Genomic DNA, 12,977 nt, shown 5'->3' with positions numbered 1-12,977 from the left:
AATAAATAAATAAAAGGCATCTGTAGTTAGGAATGGGATATTTTTATCAGCCTACTTTTACCCAAAGTACAGCAGTATAATTCAGAAGAGTCCCAGCCACACACGAGCACAATGTGAATGTAGCAAAATGAGTGTTTGCTGGGTGCAAACACAAAAAAGACGTGTTGTTTGCTCCTCCAGTGCTTGCAAATGTGCCCGAGCAAAAATTCAGTGGGACTCTGGCTCATTTTTTACTTAAGAGTTTCTTATTTTGACAACTCCTCTCTTGTGTTCTACTTGCAAAACAACAAAAAGCCTATTTCGGAGTCAGGAGACTCTTTCTCGCTAATTAAAATTATTCCTGTGCATGCTCATTGCAGTATTCTCACGGTGACTTGAGACGAGAGAACTGAAGTGTTACCCTGCCCAGCTCCTTGTCCTCCAGCGCCAGGACCCCTGTACTCTCCGTAAACAGTTTCACCTTGACAGCAGGCAGAGGGTGTGTGGTGGTGAAGTCCCCTTGGGTCCCCCAGCTGAAAGACACAACAAAAGACGCTCCAGAGGTTAGCTTCCATGACAGCGCAAGGGGCGGTGTGACAAAACGATGACTTCATCTCCAGAAATCCTGGTTTATCAGAGCCACACAGAAAAACGTCGGTAAACTGTTTAAATGATTCAGCAATCGTAGAAATAACATCCCTCTCTTTTTTTTTATACTCTCTTACTTCAATAATCCCTTGAAATGGCAGCTTTTGGCCTGCTGGGATAAAAATATCCAATACAGAAGAGACAATGGATTGTTTGTAGACACATGCCTGCCCACCCACCGGTCGTCTTTTTATCACAACAGAAAATCAATTGGGAATGATTGGAAGTTTTTTAAGAAGAATTAAAAAGGAGAAGTCATAAATCTGACACATATAAAGACCCACACACGCTCATTATTCCTCAGCATCACTGTCGCTCATTGAATGCATTCCTGCTATTCATTATTTATACACCAGATGTGGTTAAAGCTGCACTTGGGAGGGAATTTTATATAACAAGCAGCGTATCTTATAAGAACAGCAGTCAAACATCGCAGACTGTCTAAAGTCAAACACTGCTGACATTTTTTAACCTCAACGCAGGCAAGTTTGCATAGCATCTTTCAAAAAGCAATTCAACATGCTAAAGTGCCAATCCAAAATAAGATTTCAGAACCAGGTGTAATGACTAGCTCGCTAGAAGAAATGTATAGTTTGGTTTCATTCCTAATACTGAATCCATCTGGGCTCTGTGACAGTAGAGTTAAGAGCCTCTCCAGTCCAGCTGGCTGGTGTGTCTTTATGCTGAAGGAGAAGGGAGTGAAGTACCCTATAGGAAACCCACAAGAACGTGGAGAGAGCCATGAGACCCTACAAAGAAAGCATCAGGCTCAACGTAGACTCCAAGCTGTGGGTCACAACTTTTTCAATGCCGCCTTTCACTTTTATGACCCAACAAAACCCACAGTTCCCATTCTGTGTAAAAATGACCTCTCAAGTCCAGCGGACACTGTTACGAGGCTCCGGTCTAGCTCTGTCGAATCAACTGGGCCTGTTCCAGAGTTAATATTTTTTAGAGAGAAATTCCTTGTTCCTTCCACAGACCGCAGAGCTGCAGCAGAGGGACATTTGGGACAAAGACACCTTCTTAATAAGTCCAACCCTGCTTGTTGAACTAACTATCTATCTATGCAGGGAAGTAGGTGACAATTTTGTAATCAAAGTTACAAAGTTACTGCAGGAGAAAAAGTTTTGTTGGTCCTCAGGAATCTGGGTGAAATCCAATAAACTAAATTATGTCTCTTGTCTTGAGGACATGGTGTTTGAAAGAGCAATTGTCATGCTTTGAGAAGGAAAAAAAAGGAAGGTATTAAAAAATGCCACATCTTTGGTTCTGGTGAGTCACTTTATATATTTTGATTTAATCTGCCCTTTTTTTTGAGCCTGACAGTGTTTAAGAGTGTAATTTTAAACAGGTGGAGTCCTGCGCTCTATTCGGACAGGAATGATATACTGTATCCTCTCTTGGCACTGATTAAAGTCCTCAAACCTTCTTCTGTTCATTAATATTACATATTTTTAAGTTTTATTTTCCATGAAAGATTCCCTTTTAAACTTAAAATGGCTTCACCGTTTGCTCAATTTATATGCAGAGATGTGTGAATATTAATTTTAGAATCTCCTCCATCATTCGCCTCCACCTGCTCATTTCAGGCTTTAAGACGATGGCTTGGACGACAAAGGTTTTATAATGTTTCATACAACTATTACAACAACAACTATTAACGTGGTGTTCACACTTCATCATAATTAGAGGGTTAGAATAATCGCACGTTGCTGACGTCATACAGCATATGCTGATGTCTTTTGTGCCTCTCTCATGCACTTGTGAGGAAAATTCTGATTAATATTCTGAGTAATTTCTTTTGCTCTTTTTTGTCACACAGATGCTGGAAACATCCATCAATGAGTCATTTAAAAAGAAATACAACACGTCTTCTCTGTTCTCTGTCTTTACTTTCTGACTTAAAGGGACACCAAAGTTGGAGCCTGCCCAGCTTAGGGAAGTGAGGCCATCTAGGAAGCACTGAATGCTCTATAAACCCCAGTCTGATCTTGTCAGGACCTTGGTTGGGTTTTTGTTGTTACATATAAAACCTTGGTTGGCTGAATCTTTACTTTTGACATTGACATTGATTCAGCGCAGTTCCAAGGTAAAGATTTTCAGCTAGGGCGTTGACTCCTCATGTCACTCATAGTACATAAAACAAAAACATCTGGATATTTCAAGGACAAACCAGAGGGGATCTTTAACAGCAAACCCGCATATATGAGCCAAAAGAAGAAACACTACACGACATGTATGAGCTTCTAATTCCTATCACGGCTGTTTGTGACTTCTAGCATGTCAGTGCTGCCTAATGCAGCCGTGGCAGAACAATATGAACGCCTGAATTCTTGCTCTGAGGTGAGGCCCGCCGCAGATGGTGTCAATTTTCCGGCCTTTTATTTTTTATATATTTTGCTCTTGTGTGCATGTCTGCCATTCATAATTAACTTCTACTTACTGCACACAAAGAGGCTGCGGTGCCAGCATGTACAGGGGGAACAGAGGAGCTGCTGACTGACAGTGGAGGAGTCCGCGGTGAGCTGCGTTGATTTCAGATGGAACCATTGTGCTGGCATGAAGGTGACCTTGTGGCTCAATCTAAGGTCTATTAATGGACGTGACAGCGCTGTGCTCCTGCAGCTTTCTCTCCAACACACACAAGCCTGCACGTGTGTGTGTCTGTGTGCGTGTGTGTACTCCCAAGTGGGTCAAATGAAACAAAATAAGTAAGTAAACAGCGGAATCAAACGTAAAGTCAAAATACTGGGATGAAAGTCCGTCTGAGCGAGCAGTTTGTGAGCACATCTAATTATAGTATGCAAATAACCTGGAGGAGTCTGTACACTGACACCTCATGTGCTTGCACACGTATGCGCTGTACCCACGCACACATGGTTGCATTTTCATCACTTTAGAGGGCAACACATAAAATTCCTCGAGACCCAATACAACCCTAAATATAACCTGAACCTAACCTCACTGCAACTTTAAACCATGTCTTCCTCTTCAAAATGAATGATATACGGGTCCCACTCAATGTGTAAATACATTTATGCCCCCACAACATGTCTAATACACACACACACACACACACACACACACACACACACACACACACACACACACACACACACACTTATTAGCTTTCCCTTGTTCTCCTCTAATCCCTTCCCTCGTTTCTGTCCTTCCGTCTCTCTCATATGTCGTCCATAAAATGGCTCTTGAATTAGACATGCGGGCCTTAAAATAGCTCATATTTGCATGAATGTTTCATGGACATTTCTCTCCTATCCAGCGCTGTGCAACAGTGGTTAATTAGACGAAAAAGAGGGTGGATATATTTAGCAGAGGATGTATTTTTCTTCGTCGGGGCTCCATCATTGTCATGAACAGGGCTTAATGAACTAATAATAATGAGAAGAGTTTAGGAGACGTGCACAGTGTAGGGATTTTGAAAGCACGGCGTTCCATTTTGGACTTGACATACTGTCGGATCGCACATGGATTTTCACACCGTGATCCACTGAGTCAGAAATCACCCAGTCAAAAAAATTTTCGTCATGAACTGAGAATGACTTCAGCAGCTTTAACAAGACATTAAAGACTATTTAAAAGGTTGTCGTTCCCGAAGATCCAAGACACAACAAAGCTTTACCTTCCTGGTCAATTTATGTTTCGTATGACAAAATCAGAAAATTCTGTTTGATTGAACAGTCCAGTATCTAATCTCATCTTATCTTCTACTACCGTTTATCCCCATAGTGTCGTGGGGGTTGCTGGAGTCTCTCCAAGCAGTCGTCATGTGGCGAGAGGCCGGGTACACCCTGGACAGGTCTATCGCAGGGCTAACATAGAGACAAACAACCATTCACACTCACACCTATGGTCAATTTAGAGTCACCAATCAGCCCAACGAGCATGTTTCTGGAGGGGGGAGGAAACCAGAGTCAGTATCTTTTCCTTTAAATATACACATTTGTGTGCAAAGTACTTCTTGAGAAGGGGATGAGGAACTAGAGAAAATTAACAAGAGCACTGGAAATATCTCCTTACTACCAAGAGGCCACTCAGATGTAGAAGAGTTTTGGCAGCATAGGCATGAGGCAATTTTTAAAACCAATTCATTTCTTTCCAACAGCCAGTCAATATGAGTTTTCTTTACGCATGCTCTTTTGCTTTCATAATCTTAATCACAATGCTCCAATTTGCTGTTGGTTTATCTACAGGAAACGACAACAAACACTTAACTAAGCTTTATCTCCCTTGAAATGAACACCAGCGGTTTGGTTTCAGTCCAAGCCTGGAATCTGTGTCGCGTTTGAAGTTTAGTCGACCATGAATACTACTAACGATGTGCTGTGGACATTAATTTGCACTAAAAAAAAAAAAAAAAAAAAAAAAAAAAGTGCACATGTGCCCGCATGCTCGACTTCTTACGTTGGCTTGGATGCCTCCGCTTGGTCGGTCTGGAGTTTCTCGCCTCCCTCCACCTCCATGGTGCAGTAAACAATCCTGTTCGGAGCCAGAGATTTGAGCCCCTGCACTTCCATGATCACCACCTGGAAGAGCACAGACACCTCAGAGAAGCTCGCAGACGAGAAGTGATTCATCTCTTGAGAGGGATTAGAGAGCAAGGGGTTCGACAGCAGATGAGCAGGCAATAAATAAATCCTGTCTGAGGCCTTTTTTAGAAATACTTTCCCAACCTCTGTGACTATTTACACTTGCAGCAGGTGGCAACTGGGTGGATAAAAAAAAAAAAAGAAAAAAAGCAGAGTTTAGCAGATTTTCTGCTTGAACAGTCCATAAAAATTATAATTATCCTTCCCGTAAAGTAAAACTCTCCATCATCGTAACTGCTTGTAGGCATAATCTACCACATCAAGTCTTAATCCAGTCTTTAATAGCTCACTGAATACAATATAGAACTTACACCACCTGAGGGACTGTTTTATTGCAGGTATGAATTCCAAATGGGGCAAACCAAAGCCAGAAATACGTGCTGAAAGCATCCACCTTAGCCACTGATACCCTAGAATTTTTTTTTTTTCTGTAACATTATGCAGTTATTATAATTTAGGTTCACATATACCTATAACAGTGTGTCTTACCCCTCTCTCTAGTTATCTCAGTTCTCAACCCCATCCCTCCCTCCCAATCCCTCTTTCATTACAGGTACCAGAGGAACAAGTAAAAAGTAGATCCTATGCATTCACGACTGATATTTATTCACAATGTATCAAGTGTACACAGCTGCGTTTATAACATATTATTTTAAAATAGTGCACGCCTAATAAGTGCATCTGCACAGCGGCATCATGAAAAAAAAAGTTCTATATAGTTTTATGTCGTGGGATCAAAACTGCAAAATGTCCTATAGGATTTCAGCTGGACTCTCCTATTTTTTGCTATTGTGCAAATAATTACAGCATTCGACCTCTACAGCGGTGTGCCCACTTCCGTGCCAACAAACACAAACGCAGGGTCGCATTCCTTGCACATTATGTACTCCCTGATTCTGAAATAGCACCGCATCATAAGGAGAGAGGTGCGATTGCTCCCCGTTCTGTGGCGATAACTCATCTCAGACAAGCTGATAACAAGATGACTCACATTTCCCGTTAAGGAGCAGGTAAAAGGGTTTTTGTGAGTATGTGTATGTGTGTGTGTATGTGTGTGTGTATGTGTGTGTATTTGTGTGTACCAGTCTGCTATTCACACAGCGTCTGTTCAACTCCCTGAGCAGGTCTGCTGTCTGTTTCTATACAAGTAACTGATGACAGCTCTAGTATATACGTTAAGGTGCATGTGGTTTTTGCACTGAGTTTGAAAATTCGTAGGATAATGTTAGAAAAACATGAAAAATAAAACAATTTGGGAAAGATTAAGTCACTTCAGACGTTTAGATTTGAGGATATGTGCGGCAGATCTGTACATCATCAGCTAAGCCTGAGATTACCTACAGAGGACACTGAGACTGCTTAAACTGAGTGAAAAGCTGTGGCTGTGAGACACAGGATCAACCTTCCTGCTTGGGAATACCGTGATTCTATTCGCTTAGGCTCAAGCTGATAATATAAAATATTAATGTGAATCTATTTTGAAAACTTCCTGACTTTACTTTTAGAGCCTTGAATGTTTCAAACAAAACAGTGAAAAATTTAAAAGTGCCGTGCCTCCAAAGTGAAGGACAGGACCACATCGGACTTGGACAGCGTGTTCTCGTCCTCCTGGCCCATGTCTATGATGGAGGTGTTGTGCCCGCGTTTCAGCTTCTGCAATTTAAACTCCCCGCCCTTGGACACGGGCATGCTCTCCAGATTGGCCATCAGCTGATTCACTGAGGACTTGAGCTCCTCGATGTACATGGCCTCCATCTCTTTAGACACGAATTTGGGGAACTTTCCACCCTGTTGACGAAAACAGAGAAGACTCAGCAGAGAACCATGTTTATACAAGTCATGCCATATTAGTGACATATTAACTCTATCACAAAGCATATTAAAACAAGCTGAGATCCCCCACAGAGTCTGACTCACCCTGGCAATCTGGTCCGCCATCTGAAGCCGACCATCCAGTTCTCTTCTGATCTGTGCAGCCTGCTCATCCAGGTTGTCCAACTAGTGACAAACGCAGAGGAACAGGTCAATTGGATCACAGTTCGGACTGTGTAATACTTGTAAAAGATGCCGGGGTCAGTGTCAAAGTTCACCTCATCTCTTTGCATTAATTATCTCATCGTCAAAGGTGAGGAATCCAAAGAACTCTTTGAAGTAACACATACATGTTCTTTGGGTGTATTGCTGAGGCTTTGTCGTTATATTATTATAAATACGATACATTCATGGCAAAAAAGTATTACCCAAATTACCCAAATCCTTGTGTTCATTCATGCACATGCAGGCAATACACCCTGGCTTTGGTATCACCGTATTCAGCCAATTGACACCGCAAGCTAGCAAGCGACGATTGAACTTTGCAAAGGATTCATGACTTGGGAAGTCAGACCTTGATCAGTGCTGCTGCTAGACTGCTTACTAGGTCAAAGAGACAGCATCACCCCACTGTCTCTTCAGTGGTTTGAAATTGTTAAGCCCACATACACACCATTATAATGTCGCCCTCACGCGTGCTTTGCCGATCGCCTACATCCTCATTTTGCTGTTCGCTCGCCTTGCTTAAATATGCTAAATTTACTGTTTGTCCCACGCAACTGCCTGAGGAGCTGAAGGGATCGTGCTTTGGAGGCTGTGGCACCACCACTGTGTATTGCTCTGCCTGCGCCCCACATGCTTGCAAATGGTTTAAATAGATAGATTCTTCTGAAAGGTGGATAAAGACATTTCTGTTAACCATTTAAGACCGCAACATCTGCCGGCGCATAAAAAAGATTGCAGTATACGGTACCGTAACACACCGATGGATAAAATTCAAATTCTGGATACTAAACACTGGGAAGTTGCGCTTTCTGGGGAAAAAAAGCTTCCATTACCTTAATGGATTGTTGGGCTGCAGGTTAGGGAGCGGCACAAGACCAGGGAGCCCCAAGAGAGAGTTGTTTGGAAGTTGTTGGTAAAAACCAAGATAGTTACACCCTTGAGATGTCACAAAGGTCATCCAGACAAAAGCACAATTTGCCAGTGTTCAGCCACACTTTGAATCTTATCAATAGAGCACTGTTAGTTACAGTATTTCAAATACCGCAAGCTTTAATATATTACTAGCGATACGTTCAGGCTTATAAAGGGTTATGGTAATTATTTATTATGTTTTTATGTGTTGGTCAGCCCTTAATTAGCCACAACAACTGGTTTAAAACAGGTGACAATGAGCAGGTAACAGGGATCCGATTACTTGATGTTTCTACTCCAACATAATGTACAAAAACAAAAACTGAGAAGATTTGGTGATCCTAAAATATTGAAAAGTGTTCAACTGAATGCAGCTTTGTCTTCTGGAGCTCCAACCTGTCATGAATGATTATTCATGAAACTGTGATATAATATCTCAATAACCAAATTCACACTTTTGGCCACAGCTGCTGGCAGAAGAATAAAATGAAGAAATCTCTCAATTTAGATGAGAATAGAAATGATACTTCCATCACAGATGTAATTAGTCCAGTCCCTATGTATTTCTTATGCTAATACAATATTCAGACACACTGTATTCTGTATTCTCCTGACATCTGAAATTAAAAACATGTGTCAATGGTTTAGTTGTAGTTTATCAAACTACAACAACAGTCTGATGCATCCACCGAGATATTTTTTAATTCGTGCTTTTGGGTGTTTTTTTGTCATTGTGCACTTGTAATTTTGGAGCTTGACTTGCAAGTAGCACCTCAAAGCCATAAGATTTGACAAGAATTCAAAGACTGAAGACTAAACTGTTGGACACAATTGGCAAGCACTGGCTGCACTTTGAAGTAAATGTGACTCTGTAGTCCAGTGGGCACTCATGCACAATGGTAATTATGACAAATGGTACAGCAGGGTGTGAAATGGCTAATTAGAGCTCCGGTTTGTTCTAACTGGCTGCAATCACAGAAGCATAGAGGGCTAGCATTTGTGAAGAGATCAAAATCAAAAGGAAATTCCTCCTTCCCTCACAGGAACCATGTTGCCATCACCAGAGAGATCTCCAATGAACCACAGGCCTTTATGATTTTTTTTCCTTTTCTTGTTGATTTCAATCAGAGGAATAAAAAGTGTGTGCACAGTTAAGGAAATGACAATGACAAAGAAAGCTTTTGACTTGAATGAGTCGTTCACACTCAAGGATAAAAGAGGTGGAAATGTAATTTCTTTAAAACATTTAAACACTGCTTGCGTTGAACAGGGTTAGCTCCAAGCAAGTAAAGCCTTATATCTGTTAACCTAAACTTTGCCCTGGGGTAATGAAAAACCAAGAAATCCATGGCTCTCTTTCATCAATAATGAATGAAAGTTTCATATTAGCTGACATGAGGAAATAGTAGAAATGGCGGATGTCTCACTGCTGCTCTCTGCTTCTGTATGGTTTACTCCTTCGGATATTTTCTCAGCCAAAACTCCTCATTCTTGTCAGGATTGATGTTGTGACTCACCACTTAGCACCATTTCCACACAGAGGCCTGTAGCCTAATTGAGACATACGGTGTCTGCGGCACAGTTGCACCTGGGGAGCCACAAATTTCCCACATGCGCTGCAGCTGGGGGTACGAGTTTACAGTGAAAAATAAAATCAGCCTCGTCCCGTCCTAGTTTTGTTATACTGTAGAGTTCTTGAGTTTTACAAGAGTTTTAAAACCATGGGGAGATATGATGCTGCATTTTTCATTTTTACATGGAGCACATACTGTATATCAGTTTTTGTTATAGTGGAAAAACGAAGAAGTAAATCTTTGGAATAAAGAGGTTTTATATTGGGAGGATATCTCATTGGAAACCTGCACTATGATGTAGCAGTGACAAGACTAGCTTTAAAAGCATTTATTATTATGTTTATTAAATTTTATATTCAGGTTGTATTATGGGAATGTGCTGGACAATGTTACTGCAACATATTTAATTTAGATTTGATCTCTTACAAGGAAATAATCTCTGCACGGTCTCTCCACGTGAACACCTGATTTTTATGATGCAGAGCTTAAAGCTCCTCTGGTCCTCTGCTGCTGGGACGCGTGCCAGAGCTGACCTCTATATGCCTTATGGCATTTCCCCCACTCCTATAACATTAACAGCCCTTGTCTTTCAGGCTTTACCATATTGATTCTCTGCCCCTTCCAGCAACCCTTTTTAAGAGAGAATGGGCTTAAGTCACGGTGAGGCCGTTAACATCAGGGGAAGGGTGTAGTATGTAACACACAAAGAGGAAAAATATCACACGGATACAATGGTCTCTAGAGTGGACATACAGAAACTATGTGCATTTTCTATGCTGAGACGTCTTACCCACCCACAGTATTTGTAATTGAATCTCTTCACTGAGGCGTACATTTTGAGATGATGTCAGCCAGATGCGTCTTAAATGGAGGACAGTCAGAGTGAACTATCGAGTCTGGTGTGTTACCAGTGTTGGCCACTGAACAGCCACCCCACTACATAACCCAGAGTTGCTGTTTAGTAGAGCACATAATCAGAGTGTGCCACCAGCTGCAGCAGAATGTCTGCATTGGAAGCATAGTGGTACTCGGTACAGCTCCACCACGCAGAGACTCTTAGCCAGTGGTGAGCATCCGGTGGTAGGAAACATCACAAGCCAATTTTTTCTCATACTGTCCAAAAAGACAAAAAAAAAAGATTCACCCACAATGATAACTGTGACTGATTCTGTCTGCCTTCCTGCCTCAGCTCTGCGTGAACAGCCCCTTTCCCCCTGCTGCTGGCGAGCCTGCCCTGCCTGTCAAAACAGTCACAGCTCCGACACTACTGGACTACGGTGCAAGCGACATCTGACTCGTGCAATCCCAAAAGAACCATCAGTGCCATGGCTGGAAATTCAGCTGCTTGGCCTGTCAGTGTCTGACATTGCATTTTTTATTTTTTTTACAGTATGCTGTAAATGTGTTCCACCCCCTCCTACAAAATTCTACAGAACCACATCCGCATGTCTAGGAAAACAAATCAAAATGCTTCTTTGCTGAAATCCAGTAAGACAGCACATAAAACTGGTTATTGTGGTGCCGTGCAGATTGCAGCTCATCTACTAAATGCCGCGTGAACGTGTGATGAGAAACTCTGAAGCATGCAAAGTGAAGGGGGGGAAGGGGCAGTTGCTTCAGTTGCCTCCCTCTCTACGTGGGCAATAGCAGAAAGTCAAGATGGTCTTGACAGTGGACTTTGCAGGAGAGCGTGGGGCAGATTCTGTGTGAACAAATAGTCCCCACCTGCTGAGCCCCACAGGACCCCAATCTTATCCAGCCTACAACCACTGAAAGGTCACTGTTGTCAATGGTCCACAGGCACATTATGGGTGGATAGCCAATCTCGTAAGACTGGCTAAAAGGTAGGTCTCTCTCTACGTTACTGCAGCTGACAGCAGCACACAGCCTCAGTGTTAACCAAGCCGACAGCAGGTTAAAGGTGACAGAGCAGAGACAGGCGGGTTGTTAACAGCCCAGCTGATGACAGATTCCCAGGTGGCTGCTGGGACATTAGCAGCAGACACCAAACACAGCCAGAGGCAGATGCTTGTAAAGAACAAAGACTGAGCTGAGAGGCTTAGATCGGAGCTGAATGGGACCAGGAGGAGATGAAGTAGCTGGTCTATATTTAGACCTGCACTGTGTGACTATTTGTCTGTATGTGTTAAAATAAGCGAAGCGTGAAAAAGGTTTTCCTATGTGAGTGAAGCTTCACGCGAGGCCTTCTAATTTTGAAATGTGATCACGACTGCACATTGCCAATAATCATCTCAACTTCTAACATTATTATCAACACATTTTCAGTGATATCTTCAAATATTTGATTTATTTTGTCTTTTAATCTCGTTGAAAACTGTCAGAATGAGATATTTTATATAAACAATGTGTGAAATGACTTATTACTAAAGGGCTCATTGGGTATAATTATGATCGAACTGTATAATTCCCTTCAGCTCTTTTTAGTATTTTCAGCTCATTGTCTTGTTTTTTAAAGTACGAACATATTTTTTGCTTAATCTCTTCCTTTGCAGGCACATAAAACAGCTGTTACCAGCAAAGAAACGCTAATAATTCTCCTACACTTTGCTCTTTAACAGATTGCAGACAGTCAAAATCTTGCGACATGCAAGTGAACGGAATGAAACAGAGGTAAATCGTCCATTTATCATGGGCGACTGGCAAATAATTGCTAATCCTGGGCTGTGTCTATAAAACAGCATCTGCTTGCTAAGAAATTCATCACATTAAATTTTTATGCTGGCACTTTATGCTACAATAATGTTTTCATGTTGTTTCACTGTCCCCAGGCAGCCGGATATAGATCATGTGGGCTTGAGGAAACATTTTAAATAAAGTGATTTGTAACATTCGTTACCGGACACATGTTCGAATAAACGCAGGTATCTGAACTAAACAATCATAAGCATCTGAAAGCGAATCTCAGCCACGACATCTCTATCAAGGACAAACTTGGCCTTTTTGTTGTCTCCTTGTAACAAAGGAGATTTCAAATCATGTGGGTGCACTCAACCTATTCCCTGCATTTATGCACCACTGCTTTTTCTGCTCAGACGTGGCTCAGCAGGCATAGCAAATGCTTCCATCCTCTCCCAATCCTGTGTGCAGTGAAGAGGTTCCATTACGCAATTATATCAGCTACAGGCGAAACCAGGAAGAGCTCAGGCCTCATTTGCCAACTAACAGTTGCTGACAAGACAAATTTAAAGGGTAAAAA

At 41.9% G+C, this 12,977-nt stretch overlaps 1 protein-coding gene across 16 annotated transcripts in view; it reads right to left on the bottom strand.

The window, feature by feature from the left end:
- The window catches only part of cadpsb (Ca2+-dependent activator protein for secretion b), a 63,161-nt gene that overhangs the window by 29,249 nt on the left and 20,935 nt on the right, over positions 1-12,977 (bottom strand). For all 16 annotated transcript variants that reach the window (XM_047582568.1, XM_047582569.1, XM_047582571.1 and 13 more), the window contains exons 4-7: positions 7,155-7,235; positions 6,792-7,025; positions 5,053-5,174; positions 401-512 (exon numbers count right to left, since the gene is read on the bottom strand). In XM_047582568.1, the coding sequence (XP_047438524.1) occupies positions 401-512; positions 5,053-5,174; positions 6,792-7,025; positions 7,155-7,235 (549 nt within the window). The remainder of the gene's footprint in view (positions 1-400; positions 513-5,052; positions 5,175-6,791; positions 7,026-7,154; positions 7,236-12,977) is intronic.

Source organism: Mugil cephalus, chromosome 4 (assembly GCF_022458985.1).
Source record: "Mugil cephalus isolate CIBA_MC_2020 chromosome 4, CIBA_Mcephalus_1.1, whole genome shotgun sequence".
Classification (NCBI taxonomy): domain Eukaryota; kingdom Metazoa; phylum Chordata; class Actinopteri; order Mugiliformes; family Mugilidae; genus Mugil; species Mugil cephalus.
The sequence above is the reverse complement of the archived record's forward strand: the minus strand, read 5'-3'. Positions and strand labels throughout refer to the sequence as shown.